The sequence below is a fragment of the Pagrus major genome, chromosome 13 (assembly GCF_040436345.1).
Source record: "Pagrus major chromosome 13, Pma_NU_1.0".
NCBI lineage: Eukaryota > Metazoa > Chordata > Actinopteri > Spariformes > Sparidae > Pagrus > Pagrus major.
In genome coordinates this window covers 3,702,630-3,729,568 of record NC_133227.1, presented here as the reverse complement: position 1 = coordinate 3,729,568, position 26,939 = coordinate 3,702,630, and the positions used below count along the sequence as shown (strand labels likewise).

Here is a 26,939-nt window from a genome sequence, read left to right as displayed (position 1 = left end):
CGTCCCATCGCCTTCTTTGACATTAATTTTACATGAGTAAATGGCCGAGCTGCCTCCCACTCTGTATGGAGGAATAAACATGAGCTTCCACATTTATAAGTGAATCTGTCCGTCGATTTGACGATGAAATAATTGGACCAGAAACGCTGGACGGCTCTGCTAAAGATAAATAACCTCTGGATGTGTAGTCACACTTTAAAGAGACGTGTTACACATGATTTAATGAGAACATGATGCCTTCATCCTATTTCCATTTTGCTGTGATAACACGTCATGTTATAATATTTAATCACATATAGTGTAATTGTAGTTAATTAAATCTTGGATTTAAAAGATCAGATCACTTGTAGACACATTTACACTATAGCAAGATGTCAACAATTTATCAACACAACATGACAAACAGTAAAGAGCCAGTGGAAGATTTCAGTGTCAATTAAATTCCATTAATGTTTTCATTTAAAAGACGGTTATCTGGAAGAGCGCTGTTGAAATCTAATAATATTTCATGTTTATTGGCTTCTTTCAAGTTTGTGGATTTGGGTTAATATTCACTTGGAGAGCTGTGTGGTTTCTCAGCAGTGTTTGATCAAGGGTAAAACATGGCTCCTTATTAATACTATTTTTATCTTAAAGGGGCACTTTGTAGTTTTGGGAAGAAATTCAGACTCAGAATTTTAATATTTACAATTCTAATGAGGTAATAATACAAACGCAGAAATATTTATTTTATTCATAACTGAATGAACAAGCTGTTCTCAGAGGAAGATAAGGTCTCCAGAACACTGTTTGAAGCTAGAGAGGTGGCAGGGTCCGCCAAATATAAACAAAGTAAAACAGTATGAAATTGTGTTGTCCTTTACTGTCAGTTGTTTATTCAGTCATGAAAACAAAGAGAGTTTGTTTATTTAGTTTGTTTAGACAAAGATTCAGTGAATGGAGATCTTTCCCTTTTGATTAAAATTTCTTCCCCAAAACTACACGGTGCACCTTTTAATAAATTATGTCTCTTATTTTTCGACAAAGAAAAGCCTGATTGTAAATGTAACGTGTTCGAATCTCAAACATCTCTGCTGTCATGTCGACTGCTCTGCTTTGAAAATATGCTCCTGTCTCTTTAAATATTCTTGCAGTAATTCCTTGAACATGCATATGGCCATGAAAAAGAGATAAAGCCAGAAGTCATCCACACAAACACGGGACAGAGAAAGAAGAAGAAAAAAAAAAAACTTCCTCAGGATTTTGAATTATACAGCAGCAGCTTCCTGTAGTTTACACCTGCCGAAAGGAGGGAGGGATGCTCAGCTGAGTCCAGAAGGCAGAGCCTGGCTGGAACAGGCGACAACAACTTCTCTGCATCTCTGCTTTCTTTTTTTCTTCTTCTCACTTCTTCCATCTATTGGTCTTATATCTGCTGTTTCTACTGTCGAAGGATGCTGTTGCACATCTCGTGTATGATGTGGGCTTCAACTGTCATTTTTCTGCAAAACAGGTAAGAGAATTTTGAAGTTTTTCACAGGAGAAATCTTTAAATTTGTTTTTGGTTAGTAATGTAAAGAATTTACAATTTAGTGTTTTAAGAATTTAAAATGATTTGACTTTAACAGCGTATAGATAAGTGAGCGTAGTGATAAAATAAGATTTTAGGTGATGTTTGCGCTTCTTTAACCAAGAGGAATGTCAGCATCACTGCTCCCTTAAGTGAGGTGAATGATGCATGAAATATTTTGTAATCTATAATTAAAAGACAAGAGTTCCGTTTAGGTGAAATGTTTGTTAAAGTAAGATTCAGGATTATTTTTGACGGACAAAAAAACATGTTTAAAAATAGTTTAGTAAATGTATTAGGAATAGTTTTCAGTACACAGTATATAGTATAATAGACACTTCCTGACACTTCCAGCTAAAATGATTCCTATAAATTAGGTCAAACTTTTCCTGAGGGACAATTGGAGGTATTAAATATTAAGAACAAAAAAATAAAAAACCAAAACATCAGTACATCCAGATTTGGTTGTCCCGTCACTTGGCAGGTCTGTGCTCTGTAAGGAGATGAAATTCCCAAGCAGGGCATCCAAGGCCCCCTCGCCATCTGACTTTCTGGACAAACTAATGGGACGCACATCTGGCTACGACGCTCGCATCAGACCCAACTTCAAAGGTAACAAACATACTGTGCTGCGTGGTGTGCAGTGGGAGGACTCTCCACTGTCAGGACAGGTGTGAGAGTGAGTGCGCTGCTCATTTTGCATAACAGTCTGGGCAGTGAAGTAGCACAAATCACTCACAGATGGGTGGCAAGTGAAAGATGCTGCGGGCTCTGATGTTTCCACACAGGAGACTTTTTTTTGTCATGTGTTGTCACTGTTTTTCTGCTGACCCACAGCCTCAGGTTCTGATTTTTTTGCACAGACCTCAGAAATGTGAAGTTACCCTCATATGTTACCCCACAGGCCTATTTCCAGCCAATCTTGATCTCTCTTTGTAAGTGAAGCCAGCAGATTCTCTCTGACACACTTCCCCCTCAGTCTCAGGGGTCACATTTCATATATATTTCATTCCTGCTCCACATCCTTGTCAGTGCATGCTTGGTACATCCCGCCTGATTATCTATATATACACTAATGTAAGTAAAGGAGAATCAATAAATTATTGCATCTCAGGAAATGAGTTGCTGAAATATTTAAAGTTTTGGTGGTCGACAGATGGACTACGCTAATGGGAGCGTAGTGGAAATGACAACACGATTTCAAGCTGGTTATCCCGGATAAGTCTATTTATCAGGACACAGCGTGACACAGAAGAGAACAAGCAGATGTTATTTTGTGGTAACACTCTAGCCTTTACCGCCTTCAATACTTGATGTGTTCTTCTCAGAAAACATCTTCAGTGGTATTTAGAAAAGCAGTGTGACTGTGATGTGTGATGACAATCTGCTTCCATCAGGTCCCCCTGTCAACGTCACCTGTAACATCTTCATCAACAGCTTCGGATCCATCACTGAAACTACTATGGTGAGAGTTTTCTTCATAACCTTCGGCTGTCACACTTTATTTAGATGATCAGAAGACTTAAGACGAATGTGAACATCTGCTTTAATCATCTGATTGTTGGACTGGACATGTAAAAATTACATGCTACGTGCTTCACTGTAGGTGTCACTGCTTTAAGTGCATGACAACAAAGATTTCAGCAGAAAATATTGCTAATATAAAATGTAGCAATAAAGTCTTATAAACATTATGGAAATGAAGGAATTACACTTTATTTCAGCAGTATTTCACGTTGTACTGTATATGTACTCATCTGTATCACTGTTACTTGTTGTCCACTATCAGGTTTTACATGAAGTATGCTACACTTGTTGATCTCTCACATTACTGTTGCTTGCACTACTAGTAAGCTTCTGATTTACTTCCTACCACTCACTATACAACATGGTAGTAGTGACGATTAAAATACCTATTGTAGGAGTAACAACTTACTCTGCAATTAAACTATTGCGGTATATGTAATAATCAATTAAAATATAAATGAGCAATTATGTAATGAGCAATGTAAGATATGGCCAGGATTTTAGTTTGAACATAAAAATGAACTCTACACTTCCTGTCTCATAATACCACATTGTACAGCAAGAAGCCATAGTCTGATAGCCTCCCATAGTTTCAGCTGGGAGATACCAGCTGTTAGTGTAATAAATGAATAAAATGAACTCACAAAATTTCAAGAAATGAAATACTCTTAATATATTAAGAGTATTTATTAAAAAAACAATAACTATACACCTTCTGAATTCAAGTTTCTCTCTTTTGACAAACTAAGGCTAGCCTCAATACCTTGTTAACTCATTGTATAACAAACTTAAATGTAAACTAGACATAAACTAAGTAAAACTCACCAACACAGTCTTGTTTTTTCTTTCCACAATCACCTCTAGTATATCCTCAATTCACAGAGTAAGGTGTGAAAATATTCCAGCTCTACACGCTGTTTTCACCGGCTGGTGATGTCCAAATCTCTAACTACTCTGCTGCATGTCTGCGAGTCATGGGTTTGGTCAGAGCCGCTGTAAATCACCTCCATACTTTATGCCCAGTTGTCAAACTGACCTCAGTCGGTCTTGACAGCTGTGTTCAGTCTCAGGTTGACAAATCAAGTTAGTCCATGGTGACAGGCGAAGTTGAGGGCTCCACAGCTAACTGAGCCATAAGCTAATTAGCTAACAGTAGCTAGCTACAGCCAAGGATAGCTAGCAAAGAGCAGCAGTTGTCGGTCACTCTGGTGAAATGCTGCCTATGTTTTTCGAGCTACCTTCAAATTCCTTGCCTACTGTCTGTACTGCTAGGTTGCTTAATCTATAATAATATATAGCAAAATTTCTTTTTTGGCTTTATTTTGTAGTCATATAACATATACTGTTTATGTAAAAAAAAAAAAAAGTAGTACTATTTTGCTCTAAAGTGTAGTGGAGTATAAGGTGGCAAAACATGGAGTTACTCAAAGTATGAAGTAGCCTGTACTCAAACTATTTGAAGTACAGTACTTGAGTTATTGCACATAGTTACTGTAATACACCACTGTGTTTGAAAACATTTGAATTTTAAAATATTTCCGATGTATAATAACGTAATTCAAATATAAAGTAACATAATCTATTTCTTAGCAATCCACCAACAACAACAGTAAACATTACTCAGAGAAAACAAAGTGTGCAGTCCGCTGAGTCATGTATCACAACTGATTTTATTTAACTGTGCTTTAACAAAAGTCTCAGCTGAGTGACCTTGTTGCCAGTGTATTATTTTCAGTCTATGTTATTTGGACAACAGAGCTGGGTAATGCTCATTGATCCCGGTTTAACACATTATCCAGTGTTCCTGGCTCATCTCCCTCTGTTCAGAGACGCCTTTAGAGGCAAGTTTCACGATGCCTAAACATACTGTAATTAGATTATGACTAATTACTGACTATAAACACCATCTTGTAAGTTTATTACATAATGTCAGCAATGATTTTCTCATATCTCTGTCAAATAATGGACTTTCATGTATTTATGAGGCCCATAGAGAGTGTTTTATTTGTATGTATTCGAGTAAAGAAAGACTCATGCATTTTCTAAAATACCTCAAGGGAGGCCCATCAAATTTTAATTGATGACATTGTGAGTGGAGTTTTCTGTCGTTCAGGTTAGGAGCACTCAAGTCTGTTTGCCAGCGTTTATGTTTCTTTTTTGCTCACACAGTAAGAGTTTGCGTGGGCACAGTGCTCCTCATGTACTGGGTGATGCTGCAGGTTCATTTGTTCCTCTTTGTGACTTGTTCCTGTTCACTTGGCCACCTCACAAGGTTTATTGAAATGACAATGATAATTACATGTAGAGATGTATGCAAAAATGTCGAATGAAACTGAAAATTTCTGGCAAATTTATAGTTTAAGTCTTACTATGATTCTACAGCATGAATTTCACAATCGTCCTTTGTGGCTGTACATGTTTGTGTCTTTAAATATTACTTGTATAATTTGTAATTCTGACTTTTATTTCATATATCAGGACTACCGGCTCAATGTATTTCTGCGACAGCAGTGGAATGACCCTCGACTGGCATATAAGGAGTATCCAGATGACTCTCTGGACCTGGACCCTTCAATGTTGGACTCCATTTGGAAACCTGACCTGTTCTTTGCAAATGAAAAAGGAGCCAACTTTCACGAGGTCACAACAGACAACAAACTGCTTCGGATTTTCCAGAATGGAAATGTGCTCTACAGTATCAGGTGACCTGTTTTTTTTTTTTTTGTTTTATTCTGAATCTAGCTGAATAAATCTCTATCTACATGACAAATCCTGTTCCATGGTTTGTCAAGCTGCCAACTGACATACAGACTTCTATCTATGTGTTGTGGTCTAAACCTCTAAATATATGGCCCGGCAAAATGTTTGTTTCACTCCAGTTCAGTTCAGTTGTCATTGTGTTGTCCAACACCCACTGTGAGCAAGTTCATGTTAAACAATAACTGCAGGCTACAACAGAATCAGGTCAGTAATGTGGCACTAAAGCAGTGGTGAATTGTAGCGTAATGGTAAGGAGCTTCATTAGAATATAAGAAGTGGGAGTGATGTTAAAGCTGTATTAGCAATTACAATTCTATCTAACATGAGCTAAATAATCAGTTGCTTCTCAGATCACTGAACACCATGTCCAACTAACTAGATCACCCATCAGCAACTTTAATGTTTTCCCCACAAAATAACAGGTTAAAAAGAATGTATGCACTTATTCTCTTGCTCACATAAGGCTATCTCTGGATGACACTGAATGAGGATCAGCCATTTTCCTCTTCTCTGCAGTATTGCTCATTTGTGTGAGATGCTTAAATATTTTGTCATAACTTGATACTATCTTATAATGACTTGAAAATATCTTGTTATAACAATAAACTTTTCACTTTATAATGTAATACTGATCGATTTTTCTTTTTCTGACGTGACGTCTATTGTCACCTCTATTGAGGAGTGGGATTATGCAGTATGATGGGGGAGCACTCTCCAGTTTTTACTGATTGTGGTGCTGTCTTCCATAAAGGCTGACACGTTGTCAGTCAGCAGCTGTCAGGCCTTTGAGTGGTTTGTATGGGGCACAGTGGAGTAGACAGATGGACGGGAGGACAGAGAGGTTAGAGCTGCTTGATGTGACCTTTAATGAAGGGTGGGTGTGCAAAAAGGGTCTGAGTGACACATAAGCAGCAGACGGCTGATGCTGTGGGTTTGGCGCTCTGGGCTAGCTGGGTATCTATCTTGGATGGAGTGTGTGAGGGTATCACCTTTTCATTTTACACCCCATTCCAGTAGTATTACGGTGTTGCTGTCTCTGTCTCGCAGGCTGACACTTGTCCTCTCCTGTCCCATGGATCTGAAAAACTTCCCCATGGACAGCCAGACGTGTACTATGCAGCTTGAAAGCTGTGAGTTCATCTTTTTATGCATGCTTAAAGACATTTTGATTTCGTCACATACTGTACACCTTCCCTCTTTGTCTCCTCTAGTTGGCTACACAATGAATGATCTTATTTTTGAATGGCTGGATGTGGGAGCGGTGCAGGTGGCCGATGATCTGATGCTCCCTCAGTTTGTGCTCAAAGAGGAGAAAGGCCTGGGCTACTGCACCAAGCACTACAACACAGGTACATGACACACGACGACCCACTAGCCAACATCCTCGATACATGCTGTCAGTCAACTTCTAATGAGACTGTCAGGTTGTACCTGTATCTCCTCCTGTGGTTAGGTAAATTCACCTGCATCGAGGTCAAATTCTACCTTGAGCGTCAGATGGGCTACTACCTGATCCAGATGTACATACCGAGCCTGCTCACTGTCATCCTGTCCTGGGTGTCGTTCTGGATCAACATGGACGCGGCTCCGGCCAGAGTGGGGCTGGGAATCACTACAGTGCTCACCATGACGACGCAGAGCTCCGGCTCCAGGGCCTCCCTGCCAAAGGTCAAACAGTTTGGTTTGTGGTATTTTACAGGAGAAAATACACGTCGTTGTTTATTCTAAATTCAATTCAATCCCAAATTGTTGTTTTATTGGGCCCTGATGGGCCTTTTAATGCCCTTGTCATTGAAATAAACAGGACTATGAAGTATAAATGGCTAAAAATATATTGATTTAAGAACAGATTCTTCTTGTTAACCTCTTCAATCTGGAACTAACACTGGGATGTTGACTGCAACTCAGTGTTTTTCAGACAAAAAGATATTGTTCTGCAGAGGTTTCCAAAAAAAACAGGCAGATTTTTGCGTAAAAAAGATGTACAAGACAAGTATTACATTTTGATATGATGCTACAGCCATGAAAATGATTGCCAGTCCTCTGTTGTAGTATATCTTAATAAAAGCAACATATAGCTTAAAGGATGTGTTTGAACAAGCGGATACAAAAAAGTATGTTATCATACAGTGTGGGAAAATTATTTTTCAACTTTAAAACGGCTTCGGGGCAGAGCTAATGAGACATTCAGGATTCAGGAGGTTTAATAAAAGTAGTAACACCACAATGTAAAAATGCTCTCCAACATGTAAAAACATTCAAATTTTCATTTAAATAAAATACAGAACTATTCTCAGAAATGTTCTTTAGAGGTTCTGTGTGTAGGATTTAGTGACATCTAGTGGTGAGGTTGCAGATTGCACTCAACTGAACATCCCTCGTCTAACCCTCCCCTAAGGTGTCAACTATAAGAATGCAAAAAAGAACAACAGCAAGCAAACAAAACAGGGAAGGGGGAAGCTAATTTTAAATATTTGAAGCTACTACGGCTCGTTATATTTTATAAGCTGATCGTATTTTTTGTTTGTACATTTTTGAAACTTAAAAAGAATGTGAAATGTGAAAATGTCGCTAATCACACTACTTGGGTAGGTACTTAGTTACTTTCGACTGCTGGAAAAAACAGAAAAGGAACAGAGGTCATAAAGAGTTAGAGTCGATATTTCAATTTCAATATCATTTTACATCTTTCAATATCAGTTACTGGAGGATTTATACTTTGTGCTATTTTACACTTCTACTCCGCTACATTTCAGAGGGAAATATTGTACTTTTTACTCCACTGCCATTATTTAGCATCTAAAGCTACTACTTACTTTCAAGATAAGATTTTACATACCAAACACATAATCAGTTTATAAAATATAACACATCATGATTGATTAAGTATATAAAGCTGTTAAAATGTTCTCCACCTTGACCCTTTACAGCATTAAGTACTGCTGACATGTTAAAGATATAATATGTAACATTTTCAAAGTCAAATGACGAATAATAACTGGACCTTTGTTATATATTTTGTTGAGTTGTGTACTTACGTTATTAGATTGTCACTGGCAATGGTGATGTTCAACAATGAAGACAACAAATCCCATGATCCCACTCTCCTTCACTACAAATTTAAACTGCATCTTTTGTTGTTATTGTTTTGACTGAGAGACACCTAGTGGCAGAAATGACATGCTGTGCATTTAATGCATCAGTTATATATATATATAAAATATATATATATATATATATGTATATATAAATATACGCTAATGTTAACCAAGTGGTTTCACTGATTTGTATGTACCTGTTTCACAGGTGTCCTATGTGAAAGCCATAGACATCTGGATGGCGGTGTGTCTTCTTTTCGTGTTTGCTGCACTGCTGGAGTATGCGGCCGTTAATTTTGTTTCACGCCAGCACAAGGAGTTCTTCAGACTGAGGAAGAAGCTCAAAGAACAACAGCGGCAGAGAGCTGTGAGTGCGAGCCACCCCCTCAGCCCCTTGGGCGGCTGTCACCTGCTATTCCCTGCGCCCAGCTATGCACGGGCTACACGACTCAGCTGCATGTCGCGCTCCAGCCGAGAAATGCAGGCGGCACTGACCTGTGATTAATTCAAACCATCGCCCTATTCTTCTGTTGGCTGAATGTTCCCAACATATTGCTGCCTCACTGTGGATCTCAGGAGAAGAAGACAAATACAGGAGACAAAATAGGCCAAACTACCTTTAAATATAAAGTACTTCCTAAATGAAGCAGTGTGACAGCAGCTGTAGGATTCATTAATACTTTGTAATATTTATAACACAAGATGAAAAACATCTGCTTGAACTCTGCTTGTACTTCATTTGTTGGAATTATGCAGCGCCACTGAAATTTATTCTGACTATCCATCTCATTTCACATTAATGTCAGGCTTGTATTCACTTTGCAAGAAAACAGATGATGATGCCTCGTTAATGTACAAGATTTGAAACATACATGCGGCACAGCGGAGTCATGTCGGTGCTGCGAACTGTTCGATCACTGTAGTCTCTTTGATGATTCAATGTATGTGTTTTTTTGTGTCCTCATCAGCAGGCAAGTAGTGACAGTAAGGTGAAAGGAAACAACACGTCAGGCAACAACGCTTCTCATGGGAACGCAGTCCAGCAGTGCAGCGTCTGTGCCCGGGTATGTATTGTTGCCATGCTTAGTTTAAAGGGTATATGTATAATAATATATATATAAGTCCCCATCTACTTCAGTTGTTTAGGAGAATGTTGTAACGCTGTTTTGCTGTGAAGCTCCAGAAATGGGGGAGAGTAGATAATGACTACATTTTCATTTTCGGGTGAACTGTTCCTTTAACAACAGCCGATCACAGATACCAGCTAAGCTGTAAATATTCTCAATGAGAGCAGATGGTTATTCTGTGCTGTGTCTTCTTCTTCCAGGAGGAGGAGCTGGCACAGCAGGGTTTACTCTTCCAGAGTTATGGACTATCATTGTCAACAGGAACTGCAGCGGAAATGGATGCAACGCCAGTCTTTGCAGATTTACCTCCCGGTTTAGGTTTCTATGACATACGCAGGCGCTTTGTGGATCGGGCAAAAAGGATTGATACCATCTCCCGAGCTGTTTTCCCCATGAGCTTCCTCATGTTTAATGTCCTCTACTGGCTCACCTACAAAGTTCTACGACATGAGGACCTTCTAGCCGCACTGTGACAACACGACTGAGGACCGTAAAGACAGTGGATACCTTTAATTCTGCTCTCTTCACTGAAACATTTACAGGCTGAGAGTCCTCAGCTGAGCCATGCAAGATGCGTTGCGACTGCATGTCCAGTGCCATCGGGAAATTCCATGACATGGGAGAGTCCATCGACTTCTTTAAATTTTTAAAACTTTAAAGAAATGCACTCTTTATTGGCACTGATGCTTTATGCATTACACGTCAGTGTACATTATGTGTATACCGTCAGCATCTGAAGAATATCAGCTCACACTTTTTTGGGAAGATTTCTGTTTGTGCAGTTATTGTATACTCACATGTATTGAATTGCAGCACATCCTGACCTACATTTTTTAATTTATTGTGCCATGGTCAACAGTGTCCAAAGCTACAGGTTTCATATCACAGAGACAAAATATATATCACAACTAGGGTTGCAACGGTATCAGATTTTCACAATACGAGAACCATCTCAGAAAATATCATGAGTCCACAGTATCACGGTGTATGATATTATATGATTATTATTATATATTATATACAAGGAATGACAACAAGAGTTTTTGGTTGATCTGTCACTTTATTATAATTTCACTAAATATTACGTCCTGATGTAAACTTGAAATATATTTAATAACATTCATTTTGGTACAACTCAATATCTTAGATAAACAAATGTACCCAGTGCAATAACCCCTCTCACAACAACCATTAATGCTGCTGGTGACCTCAACCTCACTTTAGCTACAGTATGCTTTAAAGACCTGGGATATACGTTTATCAAAAATATTTAGTTTCTTTGTAGGTTACAGAAATCAAGCATTTAATGCTACTTTTTAAGAAATGACTACATATCAGTTCAATCCCTTTTTACCTCTCCAATAGGAAGCCTATCTGTAATAACGATCAGAATAGTGTGTTTCAAATTTAATAAAGGTATTTAAAGGGGCAATAGGTAAGATTCAGCCACCGGTCGAATTCGTACTCACAGAAAATAGGGGGGTTGGGGCATAGCAGTCCAGATTGTAGGCTCGGAGCACCTGGGACATACAGATGTTTACACCACTGGGACAGGAGGGATGAGGATAGCTGGTTAGCATGGTAACTTCAGTAGATATCGCTGCAACACAGTACATGGACGTCATAACTGTTGTTTCTTCACATTCTGTTGATAATTTTAGTTTTTGAATGTTTTCACTAAAATTCTTACATATTGCACCTTTAATGTCTAAGGAGGTGAAGGATACACTGTGAAGATATTTTTACACATCACTGTATATTGACACAACAGCATGGCACACAGATAGCCAGATAAAGTATATATTTCTTCTCCTTCTTCTTCCTATTATTATTATTATTATTATTATTATTATTATTATTATTATTATTATTATCATTATTATTATTATTATTATTATCATTATTATTATTTCTTGCCCAACCATCTCACTCATTAGTCCAAGTCTTCAGTTTCAAACTAGATGCCAGAATGAATTTACATTATCAATAATGAATCATTCTGCAAAAGTAACATTCCTATGTAAATTAAGAGTGAAAATAAAGCATTACAACGGGCCCTGGAGAGGGGTGTATTATGTGAATTAGTTTCTACTTAAGTGAATACAATTAATCATATTAAATATACTATATATCAACAAAAAGGTTTCATCTGTTGTCACAGGTTGGCTCATTTGGTAGTCTAACAGTTTAAAGAACATTTTGCCTAACTTGTACCAAGTTCCCCTGAGGCCTGCCTGTGGGTGTTGTATTGGTGTTTAACAGTTGGCCCAACTATTTTACGCACTGAGAATATATTGTCTCTGTTGATTTTGTTTAATTTATTTTTTAAAATATATCCCTGAAACTCTTTGTTGGTCAATATAAAATAAAGAAATGCTTGAATTTGAAAATACTGAAATACTGTTTTTGATGACGGTCTGAAAAATGTGAAAAAGTGTTTTTCTCCTGCAGATGTTGCTGTATGTCAGGAACTAAACCATTGGCTTACAGTTAATGTGTACGGAAGCCCTAAAGGGCCATGCATTCATACATTTTATTTCCTCCGTTTTCCCGTGATAACGAGTTAATTTCATTTGTTTTCTCGAGATCTCGAGTTGTTATCTCGAAATAACAACTGACGTTTTCCCGAGATAACGGGATAATTTTCTCGAGATCTTGAGAAAACAAAACGATAGTGTAGTATATTAAATCATTGCAGGAAACATCATTCAGTGTAGCAATGTCAGAGGAGCAGGAGCATGTCGATCACCGCATCACATATCTTTTCAATGAAGGCCTGACACAGGCTGAAATAGCATTATGCCTTGCTATTACAGATAATATACACATTAGTGTGCGTAATCTAAAAAGACAGTTAGCAAGGCCTCAGCTATATCGGCGGCGCAACCTAAGTGAGCCTGATGTCGTCATTAGCTACATAGCTGACCAGCTATGTAGTTAATGACGAGATCTCAAATTAATTATATCGTTATCTCGGGAAAACAAAGTTTCGTTATCTCGAGATCTCAAGAAAATTATCCCGTTATCTCGGGAAAACAGCAGTTGTTATTTCGAGATAACAACTCAAGATCTCGAATTAATTATATCGTTATCTCGGGAAAACAAAGTTTCGTTATCTCGAGATCTCAAGAAAATTATCCCGTTATCTCGGGAAAACAGCAGTTGTTATTTCGAGATAACAACTCGAGATCTCGAGAAAACAAATGAAATTAACTCGTTATCACGGGAAAACGGAGGGAAAAAAAGTATGAATGCATGGACCTTTAGGGCTTCCGTAAATGTGCACACTTTGAACAAACTTTGACTTTATGCATCTAACCAGCACTGATCTCGTCTTCAACACATCTGTCTACATCTAATAGTTCCCTCAGACAGGGTTATTAATCCCCACTCTACCTCCATGTGTTAAAGCTGCACAATGTCACTGTGATAGCTGTCTCTTGAAGTGATCCCTTGGCTTGCCCAGTTCCTCACACTGTGCGCTTATAACATTTTGCTACATTAGCATTTCTGTGCACACATGCCTGGAGACTAGCTCCATCTCTAGAAACCTAGTCTCATTTTAAAAATAAATCTTGTCATAAAATGAAGCTGTCATATTAATATTTCATTTGAGAAAGGTAGCTGTCATGCATATAGAGTAGGAGGAGTAGGGCTGCACACATCAGCACTGTGAGTGAAACAGACGGGCTCTTTCTCTAAATAGCAGTAAAGGAATTTGTAGAAATTCAGACACATTTAAACGTTTTCTAACAAAACAATACCTGTTTTTAATGAGTACTGTATTTTTATGGTTGTTAAAGAAACACATACATCATTACAAAGGAAAATCTCACATAATAGGACATTTTATTTTGAAAAACACAAAACACATCTTTATCTCAATCATTTGTTCTGTTACATTAAGCTTGTCTTCATCATTCACACAACTATGAATCTTTGAATCTGGCATGGGCTGACCATAACTTATCCCACACCAGAGACATTTTACATTTGTACAATGTCTTTGTTATCACAGCAAAATTAAACGCTTAACTTTGTCAGAATCTCATGTACAAAATCTGAGACTTGGCATCTGTAGCCACAAGAGGGTGCCGTTTGCTCTTTTATGCCCTGTATGAGCATGACGCACTACGTCACACTTGCCCACATAAGCCAGATCATACAGTGAAGAAGACTTTATCCTCAGTGTGAGATGAGGATCTCTTGCTGTTTGAGACTTTTACATGGTATTTATATTGATGGGTTGTGATATTACCTAGCAGACTTCTCTTCTCTACAAACTATTAGTTCATTGTGCATGACTTAAATGTGCAAAAAATTTTTTGAGTGAGGTTCTAAATTGCTATCAGTCAGTGTGAGGTGTTCTTATCCACCCCAAAAACTGTTTTAATATGCATTTACCCTTTGTTTCACTTGTCACAGATGAGCAATTAAGCCAGCTCCGCACATTAAATTAGAGGGTGATTTTACTCGCTTAGTGGTGCCAGAGGAAAAACCTGTCTGGTCCTGATAGACATCTTAATTGTGGGGCAGTTAAGGGAGCAATATTTTGTTTAAATGGTGTTGAAAGGATGGAGGGAGGGCAGACATTAGAGGAATACAAACTAATTAAACCATACTGCACGAGATATATTTAATACCATAATGAGTTCATCTGCACACTGTACAATCCAAACACTTACTGAGGATAAGCACTTAAGTCCTTAATAAATGCATATTAGACAAATGTAACGTCTGTTGATGGAATCCTTCCAAGGTGGCGCGTCTCTCTATGATTTTTGGATACAGGGATGGGCTACGTATGCGTAAGGTGGCTTTTGTGATCGGATATAAAACTAAGCATCAAGATGAAAAGCATGTAACATCAAGGTCTATCACACAAGTCAGGATAATATGCAAAGTTTAGGTATGCAAATAGTGCAATTCCCGGTGGAGGGTGCATATTGCACATTACTCACTGCACACACATTCTGATTATTGTGAACATTAAAGGTGCACTAATGACTGATTGTTTAGGCATATAAAAATAAAAATAAACAATCTCTCTTTGTGAGAGTGAATAAACAAGCCAACCTTAAAAGACAATTTCATAATGTTTTACTTTGTTTATACGTGGCGGACCCTGCCACCTTTCTAGCTTCAAACAGTGTTCTCTGGGGACCTTATTTTCTTCTGTGAACAACTTGTTTATTCAGTTATGGAAAAAAAAAAAGATTTCTGAGTTTGCGTTACTACCTCAGCAATATTGTAAATATTAAAATTCTGATCCAAATGTACACATCGCCCCTTTAAATGTTTGCTCCTTTCGGCACAAATGTACAAAAACATCAGCAGGGACGTTTTTTTTTTTCATTCTACATGTGGTGAAACACTTAGAAATAAAAGAGGAATGCTTGAGGATAGAGATATGGAGTGTGCAATAAGTTGGTTTTCCATTTTTGGGAGTGGGGTTTGTCTCCCCGGGACCCTCCACTTAAGTGTCCACTGGCTGGAGACGTGGCAGCGCCTCCGGTCATATGATTTTAGTTCATGCACGAACCCCACCCCGTTACTGCCTTCCCTTTTTATATATATATACACACACAACACTCAGACATTATTTTGCTTCGGAGTGACACTTCAAACATCTACCAAAATCTTCAAAGTCCTGCAGAATAACTCAACCCAAACACCAGACACGGGATTTAGCAGCGGTGACCACCCAAAACAGTGCCATTTTTAGACGTTTACTGCTGACGTTTACAGAGGCTTCAAATAGCTTCCGTTTTACACTGGTAGTGATTGGACTGTTCTGTACTTACCCAGTGAGCTAACGCATTGGTTGAACAAGTCCGACATTCTACACTTCAATGGAGGAACAGCCCAAAGATCGGGCACAAGACAGACAACATCATCACCACGGAGAGGACAGAAACTCTATTCAACATACACCTTGTCTAAAAAATGATCAGAGCCACTTCCAGCGCCAGCATCAGGAAACGCAGACGAAGAAAACAGGTTGGGCCATCCGGAGAAGTGAGCTAACGCTTGCTAGCCTTACTCAGCTAATGTCAACGAGCCGACTAGCATCTGCTAACTAATGTTAACTCCATCGTGATAGGAGGGGGGGGGGCTTCGCCTGCTAGCTTGCTAACTATTCCTACTATGTTCTGTTAGCCACAGTAGTGTAAGGATGTTGCAAGCTGGTGAGTAGCTGACTGATAAGACCGATAGTTAGCCACTGTGGGAGCAGAAACCAGCCATTAGGTGTGCTAGCGGTATGGCTAGCTGACGTTGCGTGACAGTTGTCGCTGGTAGTGGTTTGACATATCGGGGATTGACCTTGTGCGCCGGTTTCACCACCCATTTTTCGTTCCCAAATGCAACTCAAGTCGTGTAAGAAAAGCCCGCTGTGTCACCGTGTGTTTTGAATGCATTCATTGTTTCGTGTGCAGGGCGAGTCGCCTTCAACAGTAGTCAAAGCTCTTGTCTTATTCATTTCAGCATGCCTGTGTCCAGTTTAGGAAAACGAGCCGGCTCCACTGGAATGTTCTGGGCTGCCATTTCCTGTCGGCCATGTTAGAATATCACAGCGAGCTAATGCTAGAGTTCCCTGGCTAGTTAGAAATTTCTGTGCACCCCCGATATTGTGTTGTACTAGACATGTCGTTGTCGTGATAAGCGTGCTCGGGCCGCCGGTTTAGGGTGGCTATCGTATGGCACAACCATCTATAGAGGCCAGGGCGTGTTGATGCCAGGCGAGTCGCTGGCTAGTTGACATTAGCTAACGCTAGCCAGCTCTGACAGGCCTGTTGCATGTTGTCCAGTCAAACCTGAAGCCACGCAGACGCTCGATTGTAAAGATGTGTTTTGCTGCAGTTGGACAGACTGTGTGAGCATCGACCTAATGTTTGCTGGCCGGTATGTCAACACGTTTGCTTGCAAATAAGCGAGAAACTGCCTCGTATGAGAGGCGATGCGAGGCTGTGCACACAGACATGGGGGGGCAGCACCATTTAATGGGAAGCCCCACGTTGACACAGCAGTTCCCATGTCTGTGTGCAATGCATAGATCTATATATGGTTCACCGTCAGTCTATATGTATTTCATAAATGCTGCTGTGAGCCCTCATTTTATACCTCGTAACAACTGGTCCTTGGTGTTAGATCAGATCAGTAGGATCAGCTGACAGTCCAGCAGCAGCTGACAGTTGTTAAGTATAAAGTACTGTATGTTCAGAATTTGTTGTATCAATACATTGAGCACCAAGCTAATCTTGAAATGTGTTGGGCCATACATTTTCAGTGTATACAGAAATTGGCAATGGCGCAAATATTTTCTTCTTGTCAGATACCTTGTCTGTCTTTGTCTCACTGATTAGGATAAGTTGCTGGACAACAACATTAACTCTGTTTTCATAGATGCCATGATGATTCATCAGAATAGATAAAAGTTAACTTAACACACTATATGGACTGGTACCGGTAATTAGAAATCAGGGAGACTGAAAACTGATATTTGGGACTGATATTCATGTGCAGTAAAAATGAAACCTTAGTCTAATTTACTCAAGTGCAATTTTGAGGTACTTAACAGGAGTATTACCATTTTCTGTCAATTTGTACCTCTCCATTACATTTATTTGATACATTTAGTTACTAGTTACTTTGCAGATTGATTATTTTATTGTTTATGGGCTATTAATTGTGACGTGTTACCAATCAGATAGTATTGTGGGTGGGACACGGTGTGAGAGGATGCTGCATCACAGCCAAAGCAGCACATTTTTAAATTAGTTTATTTTATTGGCCAGCTGACAGAAAAATCACCAATACCGATAATCAGAAAATGCTGAATATCGGCCCTGATAATCGGCCAGGGCCTATAATCAATCTTCCCCTAATATGGGCCATTATCCGTCCTATTTCATGTTGCAAAAAATATCATTATAATAAAGTACTGTGGTACACCAGAGATGCCCTGGCCTACAAATCTTGTTTTTGTTGGTGCTGACCCCAACAAATATATTCATGATTTTAATTGTTTTTTATTATTGAAAATTAAAATTCCCAGTAATCCTGAATCGTATCGCAAATGCAGTACCTGTCACAAATATCACAGCATGATTTTTTTTTTTTACCGTATAGTGCAGCCCTATATTGAAATGTGGCTTATTGAAAAGTATATGTGTGAATTTTATGATAGTAGATGGATTCAGCATCTTAATAATTTTTCAGATTTTGTGCCTTTAGGGTCCAATATTTCTCACCCTTGCTTTACAGCAATTTATCAAATAGTTTGGTACCTCAGAATGGTTTATGTAAAATCCTTGCATATATTTTGTTTTCCACAAGTGGGAGAGGTCAAATGGTTTAGTATTTTGGTAAATATTCTAGCTGTTGGGGCAGTTGTCAGCAAAGCATCAAAGACTGGTTGAGGTGTTCTATAATTTAAACATATATATGTTTTATAAACTGATTTTGTTTTCCCTTCCAGGCAATAAAAAAGTAAACATCAGTGAGGAGGAGGGGGAGAAGAATCCACATCTGTCTGATACTGTTGGTATGTCGCATCCCTCCAACAGCAATGGTAACAGACACGCAAGTAACACAAATGTGAAGCAGAAGTTGACACAAAAGCTGTACACGACTGTTCCAAAAGTGAGCAGCAAAGGACTGGACCATAAGAAGAATATGGACCTTAAAAATGACAAAGAAAAGGCCCTGGATTTGAATCATCATGAAGGCCAACCTTTGGATAAGAAAGACTCTGTGTTGCTACAAAATGGCGTTTTAAACTGTGGCTTAATTACAAATGGCTATTCTAGCAAGGACAATGATGGCAGCGGCTCTGAAGGTGGATATACTACTCCGAAGAAACGCAAGGCCAGATGTAACAATGCCAAGAACACTGATAATGTGATAAGAGAAAAGGAGAAAGACATGCAGCAAGGCAACACTACACAGGAGCAAGGGGCTTTTAATCTTGAGACGACTGAGAAGGGAGTGACTTCCAGACTGGATGGCTTTAGAGTTGCCCATAAAGTAGAGGCTCAGTCAGCAGCTAGAAGGGCTGTTGCCTCAGAGGCTTCAATGGGTGAATCTCAGAGGAAAAACTCTGATGGCAAAGCAGTTGGCACCTTTGGTAAAAAGACTGAGGAAAGGCACAAAGCCAAGCTTTCCTCACCTTCAAAAGAGGACTCATGGACTTTGTTCAAGCCCCCTCCAGTATTTCCTGTGGACAATAGCAGTGCTAAAATTGTTCCCAAGATCAGTTATGCAAGTAAAGTAAAAGAAAACCTCAACAAAGTAGCTCAAGGTGGAGGAGAGGCACTGCCTCCTCCTGTTAGACTGTCACAGGTCCCTATGTCTGCTATGAAAACTATCACCTCAGCTAGCTTTACTAATGGTCCGGTTTCTGGAAATGGAAACGGCTGTCCAGTGGGTACCTTCTTCGCTCCTGCTGCTAGTAGTATTCCACCAGCCCCATCTATCCCAAGTGGCGAGAATGTAGCATCTCCTTTGGAAAGTAACTGTAGCTCTACAACTAGTCCTGTAGATGGAGAAGCATATGAGCTTAGAAAGTGTACTCTTTTAATTTACCCTTTAAATATGCAACCTGTGCTCCCTAGTGCTCGTCACCTTGACCCACCGGCTGCTCAGACAAATCAGAAAGCCTTGGGAGATATCTTCCAGAATCAGTGGGGGCTTTCCTTCATCAATGAGCCCAACTTGGGGCCAGAGGGAGGAAGTGGCCAGGTGCCTGCGGAGGACAAGACTACTGTGGTCACACCTCAGAGCGAGTGTCAGGCTGTTGCAGCCAAGGCTGCCCAGCCCTGCTTTGATGTTAGCCCATCATTCTTGGAGCCTGGCACTTTGGCTCAAGACCCTGAGAAAAGGACTTGTGCCCCTTGCAATGTGTCTAACGCTTGTCCTCCTGCTTGTGTGATGAGCGAGGAGAACAAGCTGCAGCCATGTGGCCAGGAAAAGACAAAAGCTGAGGGCAAGGGTGCAGGTTCTGCTGTGTTGGCCCCTAGTAAAGACAACGGTGCTAAGCCTGCGCAGGGCCAGCTAACCACTTTGTTGTTTGGCTCATCTAAAGAACAGGCCCACTCTAAAGACATTGGCAAAAGGTGTAGCTGGGGGCCCTTTGACATTAAAGCTGCTGTCGCTTATCACACTAAAGGTAACTTTTACTATTTATCAAAATAATGTGTTACCATTTAAGTTGTAATCCTTAAGATTTAATTCCCAGTTGATTTGTCGACACTCTGTTTATTGTTGGTAATAGAAAATGTGATTTAATACCACAGCAAACAGTCCATGAGCAGCTCCTTTGTCAGAAATGCAAAGGAGGAGCAAATGGTTTGTGTTTACAGTGCCACCAAACAAACTAGCAAATGTGTTGTATCATTGCTTCACAGTCAAAGCCACCTTGTGTTTTGGCAGTTGAATGCTTTTATTGTGAAGCTTTAGGAAATGATTGGTTTGCATCAGCAGTAACCTAATACGACTCTGGTTTGACTGGGAGAGTGAAAAGTGAACAGTGAGGCTGATACTGATGCGATAGGGTTACAAACTATACTGTCGTATTACATTCTGCATCATTTCCTGCGAGTCTCGTGCATTGGAAGGCAATTTCAATCCAGTTCAGGAATGGTGATCACTCAATTTAAATGAAAATCTTAAGGATTACAATTTGTGTTTAAGTACAATATGTTTTCTTTTTTATTAGATCTATATTGCATTTTCTGAAAATATTCTTCATGACAAATTAATGCAGATGCTGAATTAACATGTTTTTTCTTCAACAGAAATGGAATTCATTTTCAACTTGCAAAAACAAGGTAAACTAAACTTGTTTGTTTTACTAACCTCTGTTTTTAGAAATCTTTAGGTTGTTCAGTTTTCTCAAGAATTGGATCTAGAAGCTGTAGTACTTGCAGTGGTTTGACATTTCAAGCTGCCAGAATATCAACATTCAGACTAAGCTGTATGCATGCTGAATTTAAAGACTGACTTCTTATCTTTTTCTGTAAATGGAGTTAATCACACAGACTAACACTATGCCCTCTATATGAGTAAGAAAGCCTGGTAACACTTTACCCAAATGTAATGTTATTTTTTGTGGTCACAAACATGCATGTGCATCCATTTACTCCCTTGAGTTAATAAATACTGTACTGGTTACCAGCTCACAAAAATCTAAAGTTTAGCTAATTTCTTGCTTTAGAGCTGCATTAATGGCGTCAATGTGCCTCTCAGGGACAGATATCGGTATCTCAGACTGACATCACATAACAGCAAATTCTAGAAAGACAAAAGGTCAACAAAAGGTTTGTTTTAGTACTAAATGGTAGAAAACATAAGCAAACCCAGATTAATCATCAACAGAGACACTGTTAAAATTACTGACTGTGACATACTGCTGGTGTATGGTCCTCTGGTACTGCTGTTGTGCCAGCTGGAAATTGAAATACAGCAATTATTCCAACAGTCTGTTGATATCAACACAGGCAAGAGTGCAATGGTGTTTGAGGTAGGGACGTTCCTCATGACTAATTTCCCTAACATTTAACTAGTCTTAAAGTCAGAACACAACATTTGGCACAATTAAATCTATAAGGTTAAATGTTGTTCAACATTGTGAATAAGAGCCATTTGAAATCACATTGTTCAATAATTGAATTGTATTTTCAATGCTGCTGGCACCGTTGGCTGCATAACGTCTTAAGCTTGATTTATGCTTCTACGTTGAATTGACACTGTACTTATGGCCTAGCCCCTGCGTGCGTGTGTGCCCTACGCCGTAGCCTGACGTGCATCTCCCGAGAAATATAACTGCACCTTGCAGTGACATGGACCGCAATGACTGATTGGTCCGCCTGGAAGCGTCGCATTTTCTGACTTCTCCTCCAGTGCTCAGTGGCGGTGCTAATAACGGGGATTGTGACCTGTAGTATCCCCAGTAAACACACTACACTCTTCGGCAGATACAGTCCCTCCTGACTGGCCGGCTGCTGCTATTCCCGAAAAGAAACCAAGTCTTTCTTGACTCTCTGTCCGCTCCGTCTAACCCAGACACAAAGCTGTGAGATGAAGGAATCTGTGTGTTTTTAAAGGGGAAAGTACGGCTGTCAATCTGCTCACCGCATGCAGCTGCCCACTATGGCGTAGGCCACTTGCGTAGATTACGTTGTCAGCTCTGCGCAGAGCCTACGTGCAACCATAAATTAGCCGTTAGATGCGACAGTTGCGTTGCAATCGGCGTTGTTGACATCAATCACGTTAACTTTTAACATTAGACCAGGGAGATGTGAATATGTAATCTGAATGTGCACATTAATAAAATAATAATTACAGCTCAACTGATACTGGATTTTTGTGGCAATGGCGATTTATGATATTGGGGAGTAAAAACTTTCAACATTATTATATTAGCCGATATACACACATTTTCTTCAATGATCCCTCAAATGTGCTTAAGAAACACTTGTGACAAAGATATGTGATGGAGGAAATTCTACAACTTAACAATAAACTTTATTTTCTAAAATGACATCAATGCACTGAAGTTTAACCGACTAGTATTTCTGAAGCCAACTAGCACGGGTAGCAACATTTAATCGACTAGTTGACCAGTTGGGCTATCCCTAGTTTCAGGCTATGTTGGCTAAATATCCAACCTAAAGCTAGAGTGCAATATGGCACAACTACTTCCATCAAATATTCAAAAACTAGCCAAATTTAGACTTTAATCAAGATGATTTGTTGCTTGTCTTTTTTGAGATTGATACGATGTACAATCTAACCCGTTGCCTTCTTTTCATCTCCACTGTAGATCCAAAAAGAGTAGTGGTATATGATGAGACCAAGGATGGACCTGATCAGTGAGGTAGATCGTCTACAGTACTTACCTTCTTCTCTTCTGGGTGCTGCAGTTATCTACCTTGGAAATCATGAATCCTGTCGGACAGATAGTGACAACTGTGAAAACATTGATAGTATAGCATGACAGATTTTCCTTGGAATCTCGGGTGGAATAACACATTTCTTTTGGGGCATCAGACAAACGCACGCACACACTCTGGAGGGACGTTAGAGGAGTTGATCGGTGCCTCTCCGACATGACATACAACGGACACTCGCAACTTTGGAGCTGTGATGGTCGTTTGTCTCGTGGCTCTTTAGGATGACGTTTGGGAGTTCAACAAAGGAAGGTGTCATGGATTGCACCTCCCTAAGCCTTTATCCTGTTGAACTGCGGCAGCCGTCAGTCTGACTATGGGATGCCTCGGTCTTTTTATTTCTTCACGCATTCAAATGAGTTCATTGTAGATATGTTAGACGTTATACATACACATCTGTGTGCAAGCTTGAATTAATTGCGGAAGAAAGGAGAACACACTTTTTAGCAAAGAATGCCTTGAAGTTGTGGAATAAATATCTTTGGAGTCCTGTTAAACTGTAAGTTAGGTGGAAACTCACAGGTGAGGCCCCATCCAGGAAGGGAGAACCTTGTCTTAAATCCTTGTTAGGGGAAATCAGAGCCCAGAAATTAAAAAAACGCTTGCTTTTTTTTCTTTTTATACTGTTTTGTCTGACCTAACATGATGAGTGTTATCCTCACTGCAGTGTGACTCCCCCCCCCAGAGCACAGGTACAGAAGTGCCCCGTTCGAAGTAAAGCTACGCCCCTTCATTTCAATGTTTAATACAGGTGTGCTAAAGATTAAAAATCAGGTCTATGTTAAAGGCAGAACCTTTTCATCTTAAAGCTTTTCATACATTTCATGCAAAGGTTCAGATTCATATACCTTCTAATATGAATCCTGAGTGGCAAATTGTGAAGCAAGAGACATCACTACCGTTAAAGTCTTCTGCGTTTTGTGCTACTTGTTCAGCCAAGACTCAGGATGTCCAGTCAGATTATTTTGCCTGCATTTCTGTCTGTGTAAAAACTGTTCGATTCCTCTTGTCAGAGGAACATGTGTTGCATTTTACAAACTAGATTTTTTGTTGTTTTCTGACCCTGCATCGGGTCTTTGCTTTTCTGTCTTATGGCATCTTATTTTTGCATGTTTACCGGTGGAAACAGACGAGTCAGGTCGCTCTTCATCACCACACAAAGATAACAGTAACAACAACAATTGCAATACTAATCTTAGGTTTCCCCGACTAGCCACTATGTCAAACTGTGTTGAAATGTGAAGATGGGTTGTTCTGTTAATGTTTTTACTGTGGATAACATTTTACATTTGCAAAACCAGTGTGCAATAACACCATGTGATCCATGCGGCGTGTGAAATGGGTTATATGGAGCTACAAAAATCATCACCCAAGATGCTGGTGTGTGTGGCCTGCAGTTCATTTGTTGAAAAAAAAAAATGTTTTAAGGTGCGTATTCAACTTTGTTGCACAAATTCTTGAGGTGATTTCTTTTTTTCTTTTTTTTCTTTTTGCAAAAGAGCTCGTATTGAAAGATCTAATTAAGTCTAGGGAGCCCAAAATTTAACTGCTAACTGGCCAGCATGTTACATCACTTTCATCACCATCTCCAAATCAGGATCGGTTTGTTCAACATAACGAAGGAACTGTCCAGATTGTTTTTATGTTTTTCTTTAGGAGATTTGGTTAATGTGTGGATTAATAGCACTTTATGTAAACTAATTGCTTTTATCTTTTAATTACTAGAGAGATCTATATGTACTGACAAGAAATACTCCTTGAAAGAATGGCTCTGGGCTGTTACTTTTCAGAAAAAAAATAAGTTGATTAAAAACAGAATTATTAAATGTAACTCAGGTAGTGTTGATAAAGCCATGACTATGTTCAATATTGTTTTTGTTTTTTTTGTTTTTTTTTTGCCAAATGGCCCCGTCATGTGGTGTTTTTAAATTGGAATTGTTGAATTAGAGAGTCCTATAGTCTCATATGATGTGACAAAACACCAAATATTTAGCTGTGTGGAGAAACTGTCATGGCATGCAAGGTGCTGTCATTGATCATTGTGGGCTCGAAAAATCAAAGTTTTCCTGTTTATTTCCCCTTTTAAAAAAAACAAACAAACAAAAAAGCACATTGCTCCATGCGTTATCTATGTAAACTAAACTGTAATCTTCTTGCAATCTTTGATGGTTGATTCTTCTCCCTCGTGCATTCACAGTGAAGCACCTCTTGATTTATTATTGCTGAACATCAGTGGTGTTTCTGTGGGGTTGCTACAATCTGGGTATGAGCTTTTTTCAAGTACACTTCTTTCCACTGTGTCCTCCTGATTGCAGCTTGTGTGCAAGAGAGCGAGGGAGAGAGGGGGGAAGTCGTAACTGCAGCCAGTTTGTCTTGACATTCAACTTCCACGTCTAATCTCAGTCGGCTCTCTGGTATTTAAAAATGCTTTTGTTTTGGCTTCCATTGTACAGCTTGTGATGGATGAGTGTATTATCATACGCTGCCCTCTGAATGAGAACAATTGTGTCGGATCTGGGGTACAGTATTTGAGGAGATATTGCCTATTAGCATTTAGGCTTTCATGTTTTTTTATGTGCTTGTGGAAATTGACATTTAATCTGTCATGAAGTTACACAAATCTTGCAATTTAATTTCTCCCGATTGCCCGTAATCCATAGGCAGAGTGAGGTAAACGGGTTCCCTTACGGTGAATGCCAAATAGTTCAGGCAGTGATGCATCTACAGGCTTCTAAATGTAAAACAGGGTGATCAAAATGAGTAGTATGTGATGTTACTGTAGTCTTACGACCTTTTCAAATATTTTTCTTGGTTTTGTTTTTTGAGAGGATGGTCCTGTACAGGGAAATCAAGAGAATCTCCATCCTCCCAACCCCAAGGCCCCTCTATTTTCAAGCACTTAATACAGCAAGAAGGCTATGTTGAATATGCATTTATAATGATAGAACTATTATTTAGCACTGTAGCCTGCAAACCAAAAATTGGTTCTTGAAGCTGAGTAGACGGTTAATCAGTGTTGGGCGGGGTGTTGGGGTGAGTGACTGTTTGGGTGTGTTGAGACAGAAAAGCCTGATCACGTGGAGTTTATATTTCCACCCCCCTCAGGATGTGCAATCACCTCAAGGATGCAGACGCAGGCTTCTAGGTTGTGAGTGACGAGTTCGGTGTGTGCTTAGCGAGTTCTTCCTATTATATGCAAGTTCCTTGTATAATTCAACCCCACCCCCTCCCCTCCCTGTTGTTTCATGTTCAGGTGCCTGTGTGAAAAAAATATTATACTTTTTACAGCAATTTTGATTGTTTAAAAATCTGCTTCCAGCATATATCCGTGCCATTTTTATTTCTTTGTTTTTGTAACATTTGCTGTTTGAGTTCTCTTACAGCTAAACCTGATTTTCTTTCTTTAGAGCTACATGGACGCGGCTGAAAGCAATGAGCGTTATCTGTGTTTTGTTAGTTTGTTTGTTTTTGTTTTTTTGGAAATTTCATGGCTTGTGTTTCCGAATGGTTTGACCTAAAAAGCCAAAATCAGTTTGAATGGGGATGGATGACGACCGCTTGCTGGTGTGTATACTCGTTTTCAGTCCATTGTCGAGTTAATGTCTGAGGTAGCACATTTGAACTGATTTAACAAATTGATGTTTTAACACGTGTTGTTGTTTTTTTTTTTTTATAGTTTTATTTTTGAGTTGTAACCTAATTTATCCATAGATGCAAACGTAGGATGAGACTAAAAGGAATAAACGATAACAGAAAATCAAGATGTCTCATTTTTGATGAGTTTTAGCTGATTTAGTTCCTGATTAACGCTGATGTAGACCCATTTCCCCCCCAATAGCACCAATGTTAATATATTTGAAGTCTTTTCCAGCTGATTTTATACAAATTCCTTTAATTCGTTTCTTCAAATAGCTGTGATGGAGTGACG

General features: G+C 39.3%; 2 protein-coding genes across 3 annotated transcripts; both read left to right on the top strand.

The window, feature by feature from the left end:
- Positions 1-1,433: 1,433 nt before the first annotated feature.
- glra4b (glycine receptor, alpha 4b) lies at positions 1,434-10,534 on the top strand. Its single transcript, XM_073479728.1, has 10 exons — positions 1,434-1,492; positions 2,034-2,161; positions 2,947-3,014; positions 5,555-5,778; positions 6,884-6,966; positions 7,048-7,185; positions 7,290-7,504; positions 9,143-9,301; positions 9,903-9,998; positions 10,262-10,534. The coding sequence occupies exons 1-10, from the start codon at positions 1,434-1,436 to the stop codon at positions 10,532-10,534; spliced, it is 1,443 nt and encodes a 480-aa protein (XP_073335829.1).
- Positions 10,535-15,807: 5,273 nt separating this feature from the next.
- Positions 15,808-23,454, top strand: nufip2 (nuclear FMR1 interacting protein 2). Of its 2 annotated transcripts, none has more exons than XM_073479301.1 (4): positions 15,808-16,061; positions 18,541-20,229; positions 20,858-20,890; positions 22,885-23,454. In XM_073479301.1, the coding sequence occupies exons 1-4, from the start codon at positions 15,914-15,916 to the stop codon at positions 22,935-22,937; spliced, it is 1,923 nt and encodes a 640-aa protein (XP_073335402.1). In that variant the 5' UTR covers positions 15,808-15,913; the 3' UTR covers positions 22,938-23,454. The 2 variants fall into 2 exon arrangements, with proteins under 2 accessions (XP_073335402.1, XP_073335401.1); XM_073479300.1 differs by having other exon boundaries at positions 15,808-16,079.
- Positions 23,455-26,939: the final 3,485 nt, after the last annotated feature.